The sequence below is a fragment of the Larus michahellis genome, chromosome 7 (genome assembly GCF_964199755.1).
Source record: "Larus michahellis chromosome 7, bLarMic1.1, whole genome shotgun sequence".
Lineage (NCBI taxonomy): Eukaryota > Metazoa > Chordata > Aves > Charadriiformes > Laridae > Larus > Larus michahellis.
The window spans coordinates 784,755-808,262 of NC_133902.1; the positions used below are offsets into that span (position 1 = coordinate 784,755).

The 23,508-nt window shown below is 48.4% G+C and overlaps 1 protein-coding gene across 2 annotated transcripts in view; it reads right to left on the reverse strand.

Annotated features, from left to right (window-relative positions):
- Positions 1–23,508, reverse strand: part of SPNS2 (SPNS lysolipid transporter 2, sphingosine-1-phosphate) — a 141,323-nt gene that overhangs the window by 12,981 nt on the left and 104,834 nt on the right. The window contains exons 10-12 of one of the 2 annotated variants that reach the window (XM_074594249.1): positions 20,881–20,979; positions 9,044–9,207; positions 8,382–8,464 (exon numbers count right to left, since the gene is read on the reverse strand). In XM_074594249.1, the coding sequence (XP_074450350.1) occupies positions 8,398–8,464; positions 9,044–9,207; positions 20,881–20,979 (330 nt within the window). In that variant the 3' untranslated portion in view covers positions 8,382–8,397. The remainder of the gene's footprint in view (positions 1–8,381; positions 8,465–9,043; positions 9,208–20,880; positions 20,980–23,508) is intronic. The other variant, XM_074594250.1, reaches the window with a different exon arrangement.

Here is a 23,508-nt window from a genome sequence, read left to right on the forward strand (position 1 = left end):
GCGCGGCGGTGGGGTTAGCGAACGGAATCATAATCGTGTACAGCAAATACAGTTTTTTCTATCTATCGGGAACAGCCCCTTAAAGCTGCGCAGACTCTGATGGCGTTTTCCATGGGTCCATTTAATCTAGGTGCGGAGCTTATTTGCCTCCGGAGGAAGAAACATAGGTCAGCTTCTATTTTTTCCTCTTTCGCAGATCTTGCCAGAGGAGAAAACAGGCGCATGAAGCAAAAATCAATAACCTTTCCTTCTGTTTTTCCAGGCAGCTGCGACTGAGCAGCTGTGAAGACGAGCGGTTCAGAGCCCTCATTAGGGTATCGAAGCCTTGGATGGAAATGAACTCCGGAGCCAAGTCTGCCTTGCTGTGGTACGCTAACGGGGAGTCCTGACGTTAGTGAAGATGCGGGGCTCTGAAGCCCCCAAAACTTTGTGCCAGAGCCTGTCCCTGCATGTATAATTCTGCCAGATGACGCTGGTCTCAGAATTAAGGTGGGATTTTTAGTGCCATAGGAGATGTGGGTAACGGCATACTCTCATGTCCACTGAAAGAATGGAGGAAGGAGGAAGCGGAGGGCAAGACTGAATGGGAAAGGGAATAAAATATGAATTAAAAAGCGGGTATGATCCAATTCAATCTTTAAACAGAAAATCCTGTAGAACTTCCTGATGCCACTTGACAAGAAACAAACTTCTTACCCTCCAAAATAACTGCCTCATGCTACAGCTCCTTTCACCAACCTCGAAGGTACCAGGTACGGGGAACCGTCCTTCCGCTTGGCTCCGCTGCATGCCTGGGCCAGCCCTGCCTGCCACGCGGAGTGGTCTGGCAGCGAAGTTAGGAGGGACCAAACCAGAGCACGCAGGACACTCCTTACTGAATCGCTGGAAGGAATACTCCAGCAGTTTTGTCCCTGTTTCACTAAAAGATGCCATTCAGGCCCAAGACCCAGCTACCAGTAAATTACTGTAACACACCTACAGTCACAGCTTGCTGAGAATCTGCCTCACAGATTTCTCCACGTGAAGAGGTCACCTACTGTTATAAAAGTCAATACCTTCGTAATATGTTCTGTGACCACAACAGGCTACAGGAGACAGACTAGCAGGGCTGAATTTTTCATGATTTGTTCTATTTCCTTGTGTCAGAAAGGGTTTCTGGCTTGGAAGGCTGCCTTCTGCTCGCTGCTCCAGTCACCTGTGTGGAATCTGATCAGATTCCGGATCTGTGCCAGGGCAGCCTTAGCAAAGAAACTGTCTTAGCCCGAGTTTAAAATATCCTCCTGTGCGGAAAAGTCCCTGCATATGCCAAGGACCGTCCTTTGCAATGACAATGCCAACTGACATATTGAAGCCATCGCAGGCATATGGTTTAAGTGCCCCTTGTACCTTGTGAGCAAGTGCTTTTAATCCTGTTTTACCGCTGGTGAACATTTTAGGGACGGCACCTGACTTCCTGAAGGTCGCAGCAGAGTCAATAGCCAAGACAGCAGGAGGACTGCAAGTAGTTCTTGATCTGGTGCTCGTCTTGGCCAAGTAAGCTTTGCCCTCCTGTAACTTCGGGCACGTAGAGAAATTACTGAAGTGCTGTTCTTCAGCAAGAATGGAGCTGGGAACAGTCTAGGAATATTGTTTTCCTTTCCGGTGGCGCAGGAGATGAACCTCAGAAGGGCAGTATACGCGGGGAACCGATGGGCTTGGAGAACCCTGAAGTTCTGCCTGCGGCCTCTTCCGCAGCTCGCAGTCAGCAAGAGCTACGCCAGCACCAGCTGGCTCAGTCCTTCTGCCTGTACTTAAGCAAAGCTCCGGCTGCCAACAATTAGCCTGAACAGCATATTTCAAATGCCATGAGCGTAAGGACCACAACTGAGATCAAAACGCCTGTGACCAACCGAACTGACCTTTGCCACCTTCCTGCCTCACCTGCAGGAAATCCGCAGGTTGGCTACGGCAACGGAACACGTCAGTATATTTTTCTATATGAGACCATGTTTTCCAGCTACATGAAACCAGCAGCTCCCAACTGAAGAAGCAAACCAGCCTTTAAAATTCAGTCCCAAGCCATTACATTCTTACATTTGCTAGCTCCGTTTATGGAGTTACAACCATGGCTAGTAAACAGGGGAGGAAAAACCAGCTCTGCAAGCAAGCGTTTTCCACCAATAATAATACTACTTATATTTTCACTGCCTCTTCCCTTCACATTCCCGACCCTTCAATTCCATATGAACCATCTAATAGTTTAATCTTATTCCATCTGCAGTCCATGCGCCTTTATCATGCCACTCTCGGATATTCACAACACACGCTTTGCCTCTTCTTCCATCATCACAGATCCTCTGCATCCCACTCTGGGCATTTTGCTGTAAATTGACACGCCTTCAAAGGCCAAGGACATCTTATCTGGGCTAATAAAGCATTGTGCACTCATATTACTGTAGGAAATGTTTAATTATTGCTCTTTTGTAAAGTAAAAAACAACGCAATCATATTATTCTCCTTAAAGAGCTGAATATCAGCAGTGAGTGAACTGTTCCTCAAACGTCCCTTTATGGCAGGTGTTTGATTAAATCCACTCGCTGGCCCTGAAACCCCCGAATTCAAACTCTGCTTCAGCGCAGCACTGCGACGTCTCTCTACAGTGTCCAGCCTCTTCAAAAAACCCCTCGCAATCCATCTTAAAACGTTTCATAGAAGAAATACCCTTTTTAGTACTGTAAACTACCAGAAGGGAAGATGCCGTGTATGAGGCTGGCGTGCCAGGTTAATACCTGGGACGCCTTAACGGGGGGGCCCCTGTCCTTTGCTGGCAGCAACACGGGGTCGTCTCCTGGGTCCTCTCTGTCTCTAACCGCTGCCACCGAAAAATCAGAGAAAAAGAGGGTTGCGAGCCCTTCCCCTGCCCCACATAATAGAATCTGCAAAGCAAAAATAAGGTCAGACACTTTCAAATTACTGCAATAGGAGAACGGGGAGATCATTTTATACCTAGTTCTAGAAAAGGCTAAAAATAAGCCTGATGTGAGGCAGAAGACGGAGTCTGAAAATGGATTATTCTCATTTTTCCTGTAATGTAATTTGCAGATGTGCCGTGTTTAAGAGAGCAGAAAAGGTGTTTGGAGTAGGGCTTTCTTCTTGTGGCTTGCGCTACCTAGTCTGTAACGAGCGTTTTCTCTCTAGGGTTTGTACCCACCGCTTTAAAAATGAAATGTTAATCAGCATGGCTACTCAGCAAGACTTTCCACGCCTGATCAAAGGTGTTAAGAGTCATGGTTTTTTTATTAAATGTTTAATTTTAATTTTAGGAGAGAAGCAAAACCTACTAGAGCTGTTTAAATAACCTGATACTTGTCACGTAACCAAACGGGTGACCCATTTAGGCTGGCAGGTCTCTGAAGTGCGGGGCGGTAGCTAGTTAAACACTTAAAGTCTTTTATTCTGGCCAGCTGCATCAGTGCAGCTAGTTCTTGCTGCTGGTGTCTGCACCAGGGATACACACTGCGGTTGCATCCTGCTGCCTGATCTGCATTGCTGTATCTTTCGGGAAAAACATCCGGCACCTTTCAGGCAGGATGCAGAGAGGGACCGAACAATTATGAAACTTGGAGATCTATCCAGGGCATCTTTCTGTACCTCTGAAAGGTAAAAACCAGACAATCTCATGCTTCCGGGCAGAAAATCAGGGATTAAATAAAAAACATGATAAAAACCCAAAATTTGAGGTGCAGACTATGCTACACCTGGTGTTTCTCAGGAAAAATCTAGGAGAGTTTGGGTTTTCCCTCAGGAACAACTGGGAGTGGCCGCTGCTGGAGCCGGGGCTGCAGCATCCCTGCGCCTGCCGCAGAGCATCCGCGGTGCCCCCGCTCCGCGCCCGGGCAGGGGCACCGCGTCCTTGCTCAGCAAAGCTCCAGGTGCTCCGCGCTCCCCCTCGCTGCCCAGAAAAGCATCATGCTGCGCCCTAATTACATTACAGTGATTTATACGCCCTGGCACCCAAAAGGCGTCACAGCTTGGGGAAAGGACTTTTTTTTCCCCTTTTCATAATAAAACCCCGCATTCTTCCCAATTGCTGGTGAAGCCATTGCTTCTAGTAAGTACACCAACGCTTCTAATAGGTACAGCATTTCTTCCGCAGCAACCTCGGGCAAAGCTCTGTATTTTCAAGTTCTCTGCGCTATGAGCGAGGAAGAGGACAGGGACAGAGCAGAGGGGCGATTCTCAGCAGCGCTGCGCTCTGAGCGCCAAGGACTGAAGCACCTGAAGCACTCCTGACCTCGCAAAGCTGCCTTCTGGCCGACACCTGCCAAGGCTGCAGGGATCAGTGATGGAGCTGGGAATAAAAGTAAGGTCATCACATTTCTGACCTGTTTCTGTAGGGCTCTGCCATGGCAAGATACTCGGACATATCGTCTTCCAGAGCATCTCAAAGCATAGCTCGGGTCGCACAGACCGTCATCAAGCAGGTAAGAGGAGCACAGCACAGAGCGCAGCCCTGTTTGGAAATAAAACGTGCCTGCTTTAACCCTCCACTGCAGTCCTACAGAACAGGAATGGAACGACAATACAGCCAAGTGAAATCCCAGCAGGAATTGTAGTTGAGCGGTTTAAAAAAGAACTGAAGTAGTTGTTATTACTAGTGCCTAAGAGCTCTTACAGAAACCATTCTTAACCATTTTCTCTTTCTTATCACTTCGGAAGGGTGGGATTAAATTTGTATTATAAAAATTGCACCAAAAATGATTGGATTACATTACAGTGATGTACTGTGTCGTGTTCTCTGATAGCCCTAAATTTACTAAAAGCCTCTTTAAGCTGGCAGACTTCTGATGCAGTATGAAAATAGTTACAAAAGAATTGTCATTTAAAAAAAAAAGAACTGCCGTATGAAGAAATTTTTCTCATGCGTGTTTTTGTGAGAGGGGCAGCCTTATTGACTGGAATTCCTGTGCTAAAAAAGCAACCTAGAAAATATGCCAGGAATTGTGGCAGTGATAAAAGTAGTGTTAAAAAAAAGTCACGAGGCACTGAAAGCCTGGAAATTCAGTTTTTGAAAGGAAGTGTGGTGGAAACCGGAGGAAGCTTTACAGGAAAGAGAGGTTGCTATCCTCATTCTCTGTCCTGCCTGGAAGAAGAAACTATCTCTAAGCAAACGCCCAGAGACCAGTACACAAAGGAACAAACACACAAAAAAATCCCAGCAATAAAACCCTGAACTATTTTTCACAGAAGCACGGAAATTAAAGCGGGGGAAGCCTTATTTCCATAGGCAGAGCTGCCGAGAGCCGCGTTACACTGCTTCGCTTCCATATTAGTTCATTAGAGAGGTCCGTGACATCTGCCCCGTGTGCCCTGACCCTACTGGTGATGAATGGGTTTAATCTCTGGCGGGTGACACGAGCCTTTGTGATTCCTGCAGGTTAATTGATTTCTTTTGGCAAAGCCCATTTCCAAGTCCTGTCGTCTGAGCAGCGTGACTGGCTGCAGAGGGAAAACACGGCATCTCGAAACAGAAATTCTGCCGTAGGCAGCAGTAGGCAGGGTGGGAGGGAGGGCCGGCCGGGCAGGAATCCATCCTGGCCAAAGGCGCGCGATGCCAAGCGCAGGCGGTCTCTAGGATAGGTGGGAGCTGGACGCCCGATCTGGAGCCAGCGTGGAGTTTCAAGCTGCTAACAGCAAAACCCTCTGTTGTCTTTTCTCTCACAGGCAAACGTGCAGCTCATGACAAACAAATCCTCCCCCACAAACTCCTCCGAGGAGCCCACTGAACCTGTCAGTGACGGCAGACGGGACCCGATCCCCAGCACAGACGCCGCCGCACGCGGCAGGGAGAGGAGCATCACCCCGCCGCTGCCAGCCTTATTCCAGAGCCCGACTTGCTGTTCAGCAGAGTGTCAAACCCGAATTAAGCTGCGCTCTCCAGGAATCCGACTGTAGGACGCCAGGGTATTTTTAACACGGGAGTGGGCATATCCCAGGAACAGTGCAGCAGAAATCATGTGAGAGACACTCTTTTGTCAACCGTTACTTATGACAACTGTTCTCTCTCTGTACCTGAGCCAGTTCAGTAGCTAAATAATGCAAAATTCATAAACAAAAGGGAATAATGCAGACCAGGAAAGGGAAGGATGCTGAAAGAGAGAGAGCAACCAAACCAGGTCTGAACCCTAAATATGTTTCTTCAGAAAGCGGACTGGGAGCCGGTCTGCTCTGGACGTGAACAGAGCACAGCCAGGGCTGCTCAGGCGAGGCAGCACCAGACAGAAATGAACACTTTAATGCAGGAAAGGCGGAGCTGTGGGATGTGGTCACCCTCCTGCAGTAATGCTGCTGCAAAGCTGGTCTTTTGGTGCACTGTAAAACAACCCCGTAAAACACAGAATCACAGAGTGGTGGGGGTTGGCAGGCACCTCTGGAGCCCATCCCGTCCCACCCCCTGCCAGAGCGGGGTCACCCAGAGCAGGCGGCACAGGAACGCGTCCAGGCGGGGTTGGAATGTCTCCAGAGACGGAGACTCCACACCTCCCTGGGCAGCCTGTGCCAGGGCTCTGCCGCCCTCACAGCAGACGAGTTCTTCCTCATGATGAGATGGAATGTCCCGTGTTCCAGTTTGGTCCCATCACTGGGCACCACTGAGAAGAGTCTGGCCCCATCCTCCTGACACCCAGCCTTTAGCTGTTGCTGAGCACTGATGAGATCCCCTCTCAGTCTGCTCTTCTCCAGCTGAACAGCCCCAGGGCTCTCAGCCTTTCCTCAGCACAGAGATGCTCCAGTCTCCTGATCATCTTTGTAGCCTCCGCTGGACTCTCTCCAGTAGTTCCCTGTCCTTCTGGAACCGGGGGGCCCAGAACGGGAAACCGCACCGGCACCCAAGCAGAGTCAACCAGTGAGTGACCCGCAGTGCCCCCTGAGAAGGCCCTCTTCTGTGGGAACCCCACTGGAGCTGCGACACCACTGGGGACAAGAGTGCATTGCCCAGTATAAAGGTCCAGGTGGGGTTAGACATGCTGAGAAAGATGAATACCTGAATACTGAAATCCTCCTTCACCACCTGAGATGCCGTCACGCCACGCTGCAACACGTGCAGTGCAAGGGGATACATCTCCACCGTAAGGATAAGTGGAACGAGCGCTCGCCCTCTGAACGTAGTGAAGACAAGCGCTGAAGTTCTAGAGACAGGTGGGTTCCCTGAGCAAAGGCTGATGCTGTGGCTACACAAAGGGGGATTTCACCCGCTGCGTTGTATTACCACCCGATCACTAAACAGAACTTTTGGCTCCTTGCAGCAAAAAAAGCCACCCTGAGCACCTAGAAACTTATGTTCATCTTGCCCTGTCCCCAGGCGATCCCTGCTTAGCCTTGCACGTACAGCTTCTGTGCACCATTACAGAAATAGGGCTGGGAGGCAGCCGGAGAGCAGTTCCCATCTTCCTGCCTCAAGACCAAGCCAGGGAGACCTTCAGAAACACAGGTCAGCTTTCATGTCTTCGCCAAATAATCTGCTGTAGAATTTACATCCTCCTTCTCTCAGGAAGTTCTTCCTAAGACCTAATCTCCGATTTCACTTAAATTTAATTTAAAAATTAATTTAAAGCCCTTATATGCAGATAATAAAGCAGGCACACATCAGTCATGTCACATCTCCAAAGCCACACTAAAGTACAGCCGTGCAGGACTTAACCTCCTTACAGGACACGTGACGAGGTCTTGTTTATTCCACCATGTTTAAACACTTCATTATAGGGAGAATGTCAGAAAACCTTTCCTTCCTCTGGTATTTGTGCGTGTTAGTAAAAGGAAGATGGAACTGCTCTTACAGGGCTCCAGCACCATCTGTGGCACTGCTCCAAACCTCTTGTATACATCTGAGATGACAGTATGAGCCAGAAAGTATCACCAAAACCGTTCACACACTTACTGCAACCTCCTAACACCTTATTTTCCTTCTAGTTGTACTATGTCTAGTGACAGTGATAGGCCAGGGCCCTTCTCTTTAAGGTACAGCAAGGAACACTCTGCTCTTTGCAGAATTACACGGGCTGTTGACGTGTCTGCATTGTACTTTTTCACTCCACGTATCTACGTGTCATTAAACCAATACAAACCCTTGTGCAGCGACATTTACGGAGGGGGAGCCCACCCATGCAACATTCCCACTGACGTGGATGTCTGACACAGCGCTGACGTCACAACAGTGTCGTTCTCGAACCAATGCAAATGGCTCTCACAGCCAAGGCACAGAAACGACACCTCCTCCTCCTCCCCACGGGAGGAAGGCAAAGGCAACTTATACTCAACACCAGACTGGTCACCTGCCCCCATATTCAGCATGACATTATACATAGATACTCTTATTTTTCGACAATTATGAGAAAGAGACTAACCCCAGAAGTTTGTATGTCATGTGGAAGCGTCTTCCGAATTACTGTAGTTGCCAACCGTGAGGTGGTCCGAATCGGTTTCTTTACTGAAAAACAGTAGCTTTTTTTTTAACAAGCTGCAATAAGGGACTGGGAAAGACTATCTTTAATACAGCGACCCCTGAGCACGTATGTCCCCACGTACACAGCTTTCTTCCTCTTGCCTGACGTTGCTGTGCGTTGGAGCAGCGAGCGGGCGCAGGGGGCTGGGTGGGACTCTGCGGGCTCAAAGTTGACCACCATGCTCTGCAGAGTATCTCTCTCTTGCTCTTCACCTGGCAGTCCGCGTGTTCCAGCACACAGCAACCCCTCACCACAGAGGGCCCGGGCTGTGGCATGCTCACCCCAGGGTAAAAGGTGACCTCAGATGCTGTGCTCCCCTCCAGGCCGAATGGCCAACAACGGAGATCCACCAGAGCAGAAGCGTGTAGAGGATGCCCAGCCAGCACGACCCAAGCCCCTGTGCTTCGTGCAGCCTCATGCACTCTGCCGAGCTGAGGTTCGTAACACACAACCCCACATCCTTGACCTGGAAGGACCAAGGGCAGGGACAGAGTACGAGCATAACGTTCAAGAGAGAAAACAGGCTGCGGTACCTCCCCATGTGCAATTGCCAGGTTACTCACTGTTGTTCAGCTTTGGCTCGGTCACTGAGGAAGAAGAGGGCTGTGGCGAGGAAAAACATCCCTCCTAGGACAACGACAAACGGGCAGAGCATGAGCGCGTACCCCAGGCTGAGGAACTCCCAGACTGGGGACTCCTTTGTGCTTTGTCGTATTAGGTCTGAGATCTAGGAGAGAAGAGCAAAAATAATTAGTCACTTAGGTGAAAAAAGATGATGGTGAAAGGAACACGATTCCCTACAAAATCGCCCACCAAACACATGCATGAAGTTTAAAATGGAACAGTGTGTTTGGTAAGGGCTGAACATCCCTTGGATGCTTCAGCCTTCCACACGCCGCTGTGGAAAAACCTGGGCAACTTGTGCTGCGAGCAGCTTGGCGGGGCTCTCCCCTGCCTCCCAGGCTCTTCTGGCCTGATCTGTTATTCTTCCCACAGCCCTCTCCATCTTTTCCCTGGCTGCTTCAGTGGCTGCATCCCCGAGCGTCTAACCTTGCTGTACTGACCGAGCCTCCCGCAGCGCCGGCAGGGCCAACCCGGCATCGCTCGGCGGCTGAGGGAGCGATCCATCTTCTGCAATTTCTGTCAAGCCCTGCTTACTCCTGCACCTTACCTACCTTTCTGCAAAAGGAGGGATTAAATTCCATTTCTGTGTATTGAGTGGGAAGGGGGAAATGTTTTTCACAGAACAAAAAACCTGAGATCCCACCTGATTTTCAGAAACAGAACTCAAAGGTGGTTTTTCATCCCCATGTCTGAGGTATGGGCTTCATTCCCTCCTCGAACCCCCTGAGCTCATGCAATTGTGGGCAAGATGCGCTCTGACCCCCAGGCTCTGCCCCCCGAGGTCAGCTGCATCGGGGCTGCACCCACACCGAAGAACCACCGAGCTCATGGGCTACGGCAACCTGCGTCTTCCCACAGCCAGAAAGCGTAACTATATGACAGTAAACACAAGTTTGCGCTTACACGAAGGAGCAGTGACGCACAATGGCAGTATTTTGTTCATTGTGAAAAGCTGTTGCCAAAGCTCAGCAATATTTAACGACTGTCTGTAGCTAAAACAATCACATTTTACTATCTACTATCCAGTAAACAACGTTACTCTCCATAAGCCCAAGAGAGCGGTAGCAGCAGTAGGGGTGAGTCTCAAGGCATTGGTATTTAAACGTCCAGCTCTGGTTTTATCTGTGACATTTTGTTGAGTCAAAAATACTAGTTTTATACCAAAAGACTGCAGGGAATTTGCAACGTAAAATCCTACTGCTGTGCACAGACGCAAAGCGGCTCCAGAAATAGTCAACGCTTGGGCAGCAACTTCTAAACTGCTACATCACTGCTAATGAAACAGGTGGCGTCAGACACAAACGACAAGCAAAATCCGACCTTCAAGGCCTGAATCCTGACAATCAAGTCAGGAAATATCACATGCAGGAGGGATCACCAATTCACAGCCCTGCAGTGACCTGGAAGACAAACGTGTGCCCAGAGGTGCCTCAGCGGAGGCCAAGCACAGCAGAAGGTCACAGGAGGATGACACTGGTGGGGACTCTTTATGAGGGAGTGGAGTGATAGGATGAGGGGGAAGGGTTTTACACTGACAGAGGGGAAATTGAGGTGAGATCTGAGGAAGGAATTCTTGGCTGTGAGGGTGGTGATCCCCTGGCCCAGGTTGCCCAGAGAAGCTGTGGCTGCCCCATCCCTGGAGGGGTTCAAGGCCAGGTTGGACGGGGCTTGGAGCAACCTGGGCTGGTGGGAGGTGTCCCTGCCCAGGGCAGGGGGTGGCACTGGGTGGCCTTTAAGGTCCCTTCCCACCCAAACCATTCTAGGATTCTATGACTCGGGTGAGCAGGTTGCAGAGGATGCTTTAGTGGGGAGACTCTGGAGCGCTGGTGGCCTCAGTGCCTTCATACCCATCTTACAGCTCAGGCTGGCTCCTGCCAGAGCGACGGCAAGGAGCCGCCAGCCTGCTGCTGGAGCTGCAAGCACTGCACACAGAAGAGCAGAGGGCCGCCTTTCAGGAATGGAGCGTTCTTCAGTAGAGAGGAGTGAATAAATACGGGAAGTGTGTATCTACAGAAAGAATTTCAAGGTTTTTAGCCAGGCGTCTCTGTTTCACTCCCTGCCCTTGAGAGGAAGAGGTGGAACTTTCAGTGCTTGGGGTATCGCTAAGGAAGTGTTCTGTCCTCTCAACGAGAACTTCCTTCACAGTGTGCAACACACACAAGGGAAAACAAGTGTTGTGAACAAGTCTCATGTGAGAAATTATGGTTAAAAAAAGTCCTTAGACTGGAGGCAAGTAACAGTGGCTATTAGTCTGAGAGACTTATTAAAAAATAATAATGAGACTTGAATATGAAAAGAATGCACCCATCGGAAATTATCAGAACATGCACAGCACCCAGAAGACAGGGAAATCGACCGGTAATTTATTCCCTCTTGTATCCAGACACCTTAATTCGCAACATTTACCTTACTCGTCATTAAGAACCAAAATTTGGCATTGAATCAGCTCCTCTGCATGCAATAGCCAGAATTGAGGCTATTCTAAAATAGAAATTTAGAAATTCTAAACCGCTTTTCATTTTTGGGAACGGATACAATTATCCTCCAAAAGGACCAGACAATAAATCACTCCGCAAATTGGTATGATAAATCAGCAGTAGAAGATGAAAAGCCAGGGATGCACTCCCGATTGCTTTCTCTTATGGATGACAGGACGTTTTTAAGCTAAAACCAGCTTGGAAAATGTAAAGTCTCCAACAAATAAAACTCCCAATGCAGCTTGCCCCACACCTTCCTTTCTAAGGCATCATGTTGACCTTTTATACCACCAAAGCATGTTAATATTGAATCTGCTACCTTTTTCATTTTTGACCCAACATGTGTAAGAATTTTTTTAGAAAAAGCAAGGTATAATTCTTCCCACCAAGCCAGCTGGGCTTTCTCATCTAGGTTTCTTACAATCCCCTCATGTCTGCATAAGAGATGTCTGCATCTCTCAACTCTAAAACTTTATCAGGGCCCACGTACGTGTTTTTGCTGTTAACGTACAGTCAACTATTCTCTGTTGTTTTCTTCCACCCAGTTACAAGCCACCTGCTCAGACTGGACTTTGGCATCTCCTCTCAAGAGGACACAGGACATAATTACAGCCTTGGGCTCCAAGAACGACATACTGTCTGCCAAATGGTCTGCTCTCTATTGCCAGTTTTTGGCTTTCCCGACTCCTTGCAATGACAGCATCCCGGGTTGTCTAACTGGGATTTGGCAAGACCCAATCTCGCATCGTATTTGGTGTCTTCTCTCTCTCCTGAGTAACAAAAAGGGGGGGTGTCAAGCTCAGCCAGTGCCAGCTCCTCAGCATGGAGTCACGCGTGGGATTCCTTTCTTTGTTCTGCCAATTGGTCGGTAGCAAAAACCTTCAAAACAGTTACCCAAAACTTGGGGAAGCCCTGCTGCTTTGCAGCCTAATCAAAAGCCTTTGATGACACCCTAACTACGGAAGTTCACGTCTTCTTTTCCCTCAGTGTGTTAACACAGATCTCAGACCAAGGGGAATGACTTTGCTAAATAAACTTCAGCTGACGGTGTGAATACAAATGGCGTGTGTTCAGCCGGTGGCAGCCAGCTGGATGGACTCCAGCTAGAGAAAATGCCCACTTTCCGGAGAACAAACAGTACAGCATGATCCAAAAACCCAAGATCTCTGTGTCTCAGTCTGAGCGCAGAAGACAATGAAGGAAAAAAGGCAAACTTCATTACCTCTCTTGGGAAGCACGTGCTGTGTTTTTGGGAACACTGGCGAGGCTATCGATGCAGTAAAAGCTCAGGCACGCTGAAGGCCTGGGAAGAGGCTTGTTTCTGGGATACTGTCCCTCTGAACAGCACGAGCGGTTAAATTAAACTGATTTACTAATTAGAAAAAGTATTGGTAACAGCATCTTTGAAATCATCATTTCATCTACCCGGTCTCATTGCTGAGTCACGCATCTCACTTCCTCTGCAATTGCTTGATTTTTCTAAATTCCTGACATTGCCTCTTGGGCACAAATCTTGCCACATAAAAGGACATTTCCACTGCAGTGTCTGGCACAAATACCTGATTTTCATTATCAGCAGTGTGATACAGGACAGGTTCTCCCTGGCTCCTCTCTTCAGCACGGTTCCCTAAGGCTCCCTGTAACCCCGCAGCATCACCATAACTGTCTGGCTTCACCCACTCCGAATTCAGAGATGCACGTGAGAGATTTCTTTGATTTTTTAAAAAAATCTAATATGAATACAAATGAAGACTAGAAACCAAACCCAAGGGATTCTATAAAGTAAAAGTAAACAAATTGCTGGACCTGTGGGGGAGCACAAACATTTATACTGTGCTAAATGGCACAAGAAACACATTATAAATAGAGGAAGAAAAGCCAACTATTTTATGATATTCATTCTGAAACCCGCAGAAAGATAAAAGCAATTATATTCTAAAAGTGATTTCAATTTTAACATTGACATGTTTGGGTGTTCCAGGAAAAAAAGCCAAACGCTGTTAATCTTAATTGTGTTCTTTTGAGATCGCAAACAAGTTCAGCACTTGGCTGGTGACAATATCCACACCCTGCATTTGTGCCTGGGGCCCGAGCTCGCCCTAGCAGTACCGGCAGCAAGGACTGCTGCCCTGCTCCCCCTGGGGCGGGCTCATCGCTCTGTGCCCTCGCGCCCCCTCCCAGGCTGCAGTAAACAAGTGACGCTTCCTTGAAGAGGCTGCAGTAAACGAACAGACTCCACCAAGGGTTCCGCTTGCAACGCAGCAAACGGACTTTGCGCGTCTCCTGGTGCTAGGTTTGCCTCCAGACAGTGTTTGCCCTGATTAACAGGAGAGGGCTGAAAGTCTATTTTCTTCATGTCATTAACTGCCTTTCTCTCCAGGTCTGGCCTACACGTTGACACCAGATCTTCTCCTGTCCCAGCAGGAGATGCCTTGTACCATGGGCAATGTGGAACTGAGGAACACGGCTATGTGACAGGGCACGGGGACTGAAACGCGGAGGGATGGGGAGGTGCTCACTTAGGTGTAGAGATAAGGTGTCTGGCACGGGACCACCGCTTGGAAGCATCCCTTTAGCAGCATCCCTGTCCCTGGGGAAGAGGCCAGGACACTCGTCTCTCCTTGCAGCACGTCCCTGGCGCTGCGTCCCAGGAGGAGGAAGCCATTCCCCCGACGCTGCAGGCATTAGACATCTCCTTCTGAAAGGTGCTCCGCACCATGAAATCTGTGTGTCCGTACGGGGAGTTTACAGGGTCCTTGGCAGCTCGTTACTTAATGAGATTTTTAGTGCACGGAAAAGGAGTGACAGAGCAGATGGGACAGAGCTTGAAATACTTGGCTGAAACAATGACCAGCTCTGGATTTCTGGGCTTTCTTTAATGAGATACTTCTACACACTTTAAACGTCCGTTTATCAAGAATACTGAGAACTTGCACTCGTAACCGAAGTCACGGGAAATGACAGGTGAACGGCAGCTCTGGAAGAAAACCAGAACAGGCTGAGAACCCTTGGCAAAGAACCTTTTATATATGGGAAGTCTTTCCGTTTTTTTTAGGGCAGATTTAAATCTCGTCCATTGCTGAGTCATCAGAAGTGGGAAGCTTGCTAGCCCATCGCAGTGTGGAGGTAAATCCTCTGCGGATTGGTCTCCAGGTGCTTAATTCTCCCCCTTTTTTTTTCTGCAGCTGACAGCCGTGTCAAAGATTTGGCCTTTCTGTGCTTTTAATTACTCAGCTCAGCCAGGACCGGAGAAATCCTCAACTGAAAGCTGCTGCTTGAAGAAGCAGATAACAAGGATGAGGGGCTGGGGGCTCTCTTCCTTGCAGTATTTCCCTGCCACACGCGTGTCAGATGTCAGACTGCGAGGGTAAAGTCCCATTTTACCCCCCACAATCTGGGCCACGTGCACGCATGAAGGCGGGGGAAGATCTCTATGGGGGGAGTGATACCCTTAGGGCTGCACAACACCCGTCAAGCAGCTGGCACTCGGTAAAGAAACAAAGAGCAACAAAAAACATGAATGTGTATCACATTTCATCTACTGACTCCATCAGGTGATGGAAGATGCTGCCTATACACACTCACATATACCATAAATAACAGAAACCAACATGCTGCAGAAGACAAGGCGACGGAGACCTCTGTCCCATCCTTAATCCCTCAACAGCGGTGGAACAGCTCCTGATAGTCCGTAAAACGGAGTGATGCTAGGAGAACATTTTGCACGTTTTTGTTAGAGGGTATGCTGCCCTTTTTGAACTAAAGTTCATCTCACCCCTTGCTTTGGCAGAAGGGCCAGCGGGACGTCGTCACCGGCAAGCACGTAACGGGCTGCATTTGAGGAATGGCTGCACGGGTCAGACAGGGACAAAAAGCCTAGACGGCAGCACCACATCACAACCATCCACCTTATTCCGCTGCCCGCCTTTGTAAGTCAGACAGCAGCGGATTTGAGCCCCAACAGACCATGGCCTGTTATAATCTAGGAAATGGAACTGGAAAAAATGTTACTCCAGAGTAAGCATGTCCATGTATCTGCTCTGAAGTAGCCATAGCATTTTAAACCATAACATATGAATTTTAAACCATAATGCATGAATTCCACTTCCTCAGGCAGGCAAGTCTTTACATACAGAACTACTTTCCATACAGATATATTTACTTGGATGGGTAAACACCTTTGAAACCAAACCAGCAAAAAGGCTGTCTCAAACTGGGACAAGGCGGCTGTGAAATCTGCACCTCCAATTATAACTTTCCTTAAAAAAGTATCTTAATTACTGCATTTACTACAATTTTTCTTGAGTTGCCCCTAATCAAATGCTGATCTGCCTTCCCTGATACTCTGCACCAGTGATAATTAACACTGTTCTGCTAACTACTTGCTAAAGGAAGGTCATTAGCATTCTTGCTATTTAAGTAGCTCATTAGATCTAGTTTATCGGCCTGCTCACATGAGAAACCTGGGGAAGGGAGAAAAAGTGAAGGGTGATGAGTCACAGGCTTATTCTTAAAATTTTTTCAGGTAGTATTAGGAGCTGCACAAAACCCCCTCGAAACGGAACAGCTCCGATTTGCTAACAATTAATTACAAGGTCATGGAATCATAGAATTGTTTTGGTTGGAAGAGACCTTTAAGCTCATCGAGTCCAACTGTTAACCCCGCACTGCCAAAACCCCCGCTAAGCCGTGTCCCTCAGCGCTACGCCCACGTGTCGTTTAACTGCCCTTTTCCTAGAGGAGGCTGTTGGGGGAGTAGTTGCCTGTTCAGACACGTGTGTCTCCGCTGCCGGGCAAAGCACCACGTCTGGGTGCCGCAAACCCACACGGCGTCCGTCGGCGGGGTCTGCCGAGAGGAGGCCACCAGAGACCCAGCCGTGCAGGTAACGCTGCCATTTGCAGAACCAGGGACAGACAGATGGGGAGAACTTTCTCATGGCCCGCAGCACGCAGAGGAGCCATGGGGTCCCCCCTGTCACAGAGCCGGTTGCCAGACCATGGCATGCTGTCCTGACACTGCTTGGCCGGAGTGGCTGCAGGTTGTGTCCCTCGGGCAAGTTGAAGATGCAGCAGCCCAGGAGGTCAGGACAGCCGGGTGCCACCACCAGCAGAGTACAGGGAGTAGCTCTTGGCCCATCAGGAGGTGCTGGTGAAGGAGAGCTGATCTGTGGCACTTTAAAACACCGTCCTTCACACGTTGATGTTGCCAGGTGACAAGCAGATACAGACAGGTTTCAATCCCTAGACATGATGGATGGTGGCACAGGGGAGGTGAGACAGAACTGAATAAAGCAGGGAGCTAAGAGGAGAGCCAGCAGCGGCAGAGCAGCCAGGACAGTGTGTGCCCACAACAGCCATTTCCCTGGCACCGTTAGAGAAGGCGAAGCCTGCGGTCGGTGCCCGAGCCTCATGGCAGCCGGGGGGAGAAGCAAGGCAAGGATGGGAGGGGGAAGCACTGCGGCGCTCAGAGAGGAGGCAAATGACAGACCCGGGGGAAGGAAAGAAAAAGTACCAAAGCACAGCCTCAAACGAAAAGAAATGACCGCCTGCACTCAGTTTTCCTGAAGCAAAAGAAGAGCGAGTGGGGACGACCACGGTTTGTGGGAAGGAATAACGCAAACCCCGCACAGGGAAGACAGGCCCATGCGGGCCTGTGCGCAGATGAACACGTAAGCACGGGCTCACTGGCACTTCTTAACAATTATTTGATTTTAAAGGGCAACAAAGTTATAACCAGAAAGTTTATAACCAATGTTATAACCAAAGAGCTGGCACAGCCTGAGAAGAGTTAACTGCATTTCACGTTCTGCTGCTGGCTACCTCCACCAGCTCTTCCGAGTTTGAATCGCTGCCTAGGTATTCGGGCACAGGCAGGGCAGCCAGAAGACCTTTGTTTGATACTCAACGTGAGTGGTGGGATTTGGGGTATTTCTCTTCACTGCTTCAGCAACCGTGTCCGCACGGTGGGACCTTTCAAAGATGGGAAACTGCTGGAGGCATTTGGGCGTAATGCACTGAACAGGTGAAATTTCTCACTGACTACCTGAAGAATAAAGCACGGCGTTATACTTCAAGTTGTTAAACAGGAATTATTTAAACTCTGCAGGTTATCACAAAGGTTCTGAAAAAGTTACAGTTATCTAGAAATAAAAGCTGTCTCGTCTAATGAAATACTGTAGCAATGCTTATTCTTATTTGCAAATGAATAGGCCGCACTGATTTACAGTAATTGATCTCAGTGCTTGGCAGGCAGTAAAACCTTACCCAAATTACAGCTGCCACCCTAAAACTACATTTGCATAACTTCTTTGTAAGTCAATCTTAAGCCTTTTTACCATAATAATAAAAGTTGTCAATATTTAAAGAGACATGAGAAATAACCATACACACATGCTTCCTTCCACTTAGCTTTCAAACACCGCCGTATATTTGGTGCTTTGGGGGATCACAAGGAACTGCACTGCAAGATTTGGAACTGGGGGAAGATTACAGAAAAAGCTGAGTCTGACCTTCAGCTCTCACGGCACCCACAGAGCAAGGGAGCGATCGCACGCAGGAGGCTGCAGCTGTGAAGTACCTTCTGCGTTCCACATGAGGATTATAAGATCAATACAACATTTATTGGTATCCATCAGAGACAACTGCCCGCAACAGCTTAGTCCTACAAGGACACGGGTGTCTGGTTCTTTATTAAGAGCACTGCTAGAGGGAATCTCACTACAAACTCCCCCAAACTATGTGCAATTCCAGCCATATTTGATCAAAACACCGCCCATTGTAATTCTGTAAGCAGTCAGAAGAAAGGGTGGATCTTCAGGATCTCAGATGAACCCTGCGTGACCAGGAGGCTGAGTCTCACCAACTCCAAGCACTCCTGTTACTGCAGGTCCATTGACTTATCCCACCTTCTGCCTCTCCCTTTCAAGACCCACCCCCTGCTCTTGGGCTGCTTCATGGTAACTCTGGAGTAACAGCACTGGGAATTGTTGTCCTCAGGCTGGGGATTCCCAGAAGGACTGTGGGATTCGGTACCCAAATTTCCCTTAAAGCCAACAGGAGCAGGTTGCTTAGCTCCAGAGGTCTGCCTTGAAAATCCTAGTCATAATCCAAAGCACTTCTGTAACCTGCCCAAGGGAGATTTCAATCCTGCACGAAGGTCTCCATCCTACAAGACGGCCGGACAATTCCAATGACAAACACCTGCAGTTTTCAACAGTCAAGTCGATGGCTTGTCTCAGCTCTGGTGGAGAAATCCGCTGTTTGTCCTTTCGCTCTAAATACTATTTGTTTTCCCGTGTTCTGTGAAAGCTGCAGCTGACCTTCCAGTCACTGCAGCGCAGGGAGCGTGAGTCAGCCAGGCCGGTCCGGAGGCTACAGAAACGGATGCCAGCGCCTTCCATGACACCAGCACTTCGCTCCGGCCACAGAGCCTTGTGCCTGAGCAGTCTCCTCCCGAACCAGAACTGCCCCACAAGTATGGCATTAGAAAAGAGTAATTCAAAATCATAATTAATATTTTCCCAGTCTAAAGAAAGCCTAAGGCAGCTATTAAATTGGGGTTAAGCGTATTTCAGGCCGGCATCCTTAAGTAACTCACAACTTCCTTGATCTCCGAATACTAGAAGGGCAAGGCACATTATTTTCTAGAACCAAAGTCCCCTTTTTTTTTTTTTTTTTTTTTTTTTTTTTTTAAATCTGTGACACTAAAGAGCCCTAGGTAACTTTCAAGATTAATTGCAATCATTCTGGGTCCTCACCATTCCTCCCGGACATCCCTCTTATGTAAGGAAAAGGGCGAACGTGCAGCAGAGTCACCTGAGACAGCCTGGCCGCATCTCGGACCCTGCCGATGCCACCTCAGCACCAGCCTCCAGAGCAGGCTGTCCTGCTTCGTTCGTTTTCCTCCTTGACATTCCCCATGGCGCCTGCCCTGCACAAACCAGTCTCTTCCACTCATTCCTTTGTTCTTGCCACTTTCAAATAATTTCTAAAATAAGATCCTTTCTCCCTGGGTACCCAGAACACTGAAGTAAATATAGGGTAAGCCAAATTGTGCACATTTATTCTCATGAGATATTTCTTATTTCTTTGGTCCACTCAGCCTTATCTGTATCTGTCTCTTCACGTATACTTCAGAGGGCTACAGAGCAATTGTATCATTTTTGGGAGCTGGCATTCAAGAGTAAATATTTATGTATATAAAAAATATACATGCAAAATTATATATGTATAAATAAATATGTATAGCTACGCACAGCAGTGTCTATGGGATAAATAGATGAGAAATGATGGGTTTTAAAAATATAAAGCCCAGAGCACCCAGCAGCTGTGTCACACAGCAGTACTAAGATGGAAGAGCACATCAAAGTTCTCTCTCTCAGGCGATGGGACTCGTGAAGATCCCGGTCACATCACTGGAAAACTGTAGCACCTTCAGCACACCACCAGCGGTGCCACTTAGGGCTTTACGTGGAAGCCACTACAGTTTATAAACGATGATCTGTGTTCTCTGAAACTCAGTGCACCAAACTCCACGGAGGGGTGCATGGGAAAGCAATTTCCCCAGTATACCTACATTTCTTTTCCTCATTGCAGTTCCCAGGCCTCATATTTTCAACTGAGAACGTTCTCTGGTTGCCAGCTTTTGGAGCAGGGTCTTTTTTTGCTCTGCACCAGGGTAAGGGTGCCATAATAAGGGAGATCTCCAGCCAGACCCAGGCCAACAGCTGCAGCAGTGACGGAAAGAAATACTACTAATAGAAAACCAAAACATGCACACTAGAAAGGAATACTAATAAAAACCTCAGAACATGCATGCCATCCTGCCATGGATTTTGCACCATCATTTATTATCATACAAAACAGGTTCAAAATACGAGCAGGTCAGAACAGCTGCGCGTTGCTACCCATAAATAGATACTCGGCTTACGAGACCAGATTAACAGTCACACACACACAGGAGACTGTGCCAATCTGATTTCTAATGGACCTACGTGCACACCACAGAAGCTACCGCTCTCCCTTCACAGAGCTGCCCATAAGCTTTACAAATGCCCTGGGCTAAAAAGATTTAGAAGCTCACTTCTCGTGCTCAAGTGGTCCTTCCAGCTTTGGACTGACGCCCACAGATAACACAGGCATATAAAAAAGTTGCACTGCACTGCATCGCTTCCCATTCTGCTGATAAACGCGGGCCTTCCTTCCCCAGCGTGGTTTAACTTGGCATTTTAGATAAGCACTTAGTAAACAAAAACAAACACAGGCGCAAACCCCTGCCAAAACCTGCTGTGAGCACTTACAAATCCAATCAGATAAGGGCTGCCAGCATCTCCCAGGAGGTGCGAAGTGAAACTCTGCAAGGCCACTGCGGTTGCACGGCGTGTCGGAATGACCACGTACTGCAAAGAAGGGAAAGGAAAAAAAAATACATAAGGAAACTGAACTAAAGAACGCGTCCAGCCGTCTTGTACCGCTCAGTGTATGCCCGGGTCAGGACAACGTGAAGAAGGTCCCCCAGATGTCGGTGGCAGACACAGCTCACGAGTGGCTCGAGCGACTGGGGAGCTCCGGTGCCCGTCCCGGCTTTCCCAGCTCCCGACGGCAGGTGCTGAGGGCAGGCTGAGTCCGGTCTGCACTCCCCTCAGTGGCACTGCATGCGCGAGTTTAACTAAAAGCTCCATGCAGGAGACACTGCTCTTGCTCCTCAGCCTGTTTTCGCTTGGCCAAGGGGGCGAGCGAAGTCGGGGGCTGCCTGCAGCACACAGCTCAGCGCCGCCAGCCCCCCCAGCAAGGGCTCTGCTGTCACCCGGGACACCGCAGGTTTTCCATAATAAACACATCATTATGTTTCCTAAACCATAAGCATTTCACATTAGTATGAAAGGTCACGCATCCTCCCCTCCCACTCCATCTCTAGCCGCTTCACTTTTTTCTCAAAAATTTGCAATTCCACTTGTGAAAAGTAACAAAGACACATTAGGAAAATTTTCCATAGCCAAAATATTGTAGTTTGGTCTCCGCTCCTCTCACAGGACATGACACCCGCAGCCAGGTCACGCAGAATCAGTCTCATTACACGGGATCGGTAGAAAACACAAATTATTTCCCTTATTAAGGGACCAGAGCTCACAGAAAACAGAGCCCTAACCACGGAAGGGCTGAAAGATTAAAAAAGAAAAAACCCAACAAATCCCCATCCTGTGGGATGACCTCAATCTTATAACGCATTTAGAAGCAGAAAAAAGTAATTGTTTCCTGCATAAAACTAGTGAAAGAAGCTGACCAGGAGCATCTGCATCAAGTCCACATATCCCAGGTTAGAAACTGACCCTGTCTCAGTTGAAATGCTGCAAAGTACTGAAGAATTCAATAGGTCTCTAAATCCAACTGAGCTTTGTTTCCACTTCTAAGCACTGAATCCTGCCCTGCCTTTTTCTGTTTCTCTGCCGAGCTATCTGCCCTGCCAGAAATGACTCTTGTTTCGCTATTTGTAGACCACGATCCCTTTCCTCCTCCCCCTTCTCTCTCATGGGCTGCCTTTAGCCTGTCTTTAGCCTTCCCAGACTTCCACTCATTCTTGCAAGCCTCTCCTGAAGTCATTTATTAATTGTGACATTTCTGGACTGGCATATCCCCAGCCAGGGACACCCAGAGACGAATTCACCTTAGCTGCCCGGGGTAGGGAGAACTCGCCGCTCCACAGCCGCGTACCTCAGGGCACAGGAGCTGGAGCACCGTTTCAGGGCTTCAACACAGGGAAGGGGAGCTGCCCTGTCTGCAGGGGAGAGAGCCATTAAAAAAAGGGAAGGGAAAGAAAAGAAAAGAAACAGCACTGAGAAAATCCACACTAGAAGAGCGCTGATGCCTATTTAGAATGACCATCGCATTCCAAGCAGATACAATTAAGAACGATGGGTAAAATCAGATTAAATGCTTTTCCTTAGGGTTTTAACATGTGCTTGGAGAATGACCTGCCGGTTCTTTCATTACTGGTTTGCCAAAGCTGCAAATGCAGGCTGCTAATGCACCTTGACGGCACACGTTAACTGGGTTCCCGGCCGAACTGCTGTGCAACAGAAGAGCAAAAGATGCTCAGCTCCGCAGCAGCCAGCTGGCAGGCACCGTCCTCCTGCGCCACCCGGGAGCTCAAAACAAGACTGGAGGGCTCGCAGAAATCCCAGGAGGAAAATAAGGTCTAGACTTTATTAGAGAGACAGAAACGTACTGAAGGTCACTCTGTGAAGCAGTAGGAGAGCCACGCAATTCATTACCGCTCCCCAAAGACACAGGGTAATGGGGGCAACCTGGATAGATTAGATGGAAGAAAAGGAAAAAAAAAAGAGTTATTGTTCTTCTTCCCACCTGGCCCAGTTCACCAGGTGCACTGGAGAAGCACTCCGCAAGAGCTGTTTCAGAAACCGGCATCGGAGAAGATAAGGTGAGATTCTACCTAATTCAAGAGTCCAGAGCTGTGCAGGTCTGTGAAACAGGGAATTTTAAACTTATGTTAAAATATTTTTCTTTCTATAATGTTTATGTTAATAAATCTGGAGAAGAAAGCCTGCCTGGCTCTACATTCTGTCCATTTTCTTAACAAAATGACAAAGGGAATGGCAAATTTATTCAAAACTTACCATTTTCAGGGAGTGGCAGTGAATTGTTGCCAGCTGGAGAAAGACGTTTGAACGATACCTCCATTGTGTGCGTGTGTATATACACTTACACACGCGAATACACACGCACATGTATTATACATGATTTTGCATGTATATCTGTGTTATGCATCCATGTAGTTTTGCAAGTAGCAATACAATTTCCAGCAAGTTTTCAGTTTGCCTAGCTAAAGAAGTTGGACACTATAAAGTGCCAAAACTCAGTAAATTTAGCCTGAAATTCAAGTGACAACCACCCCCTTCCCCAAACCAAAA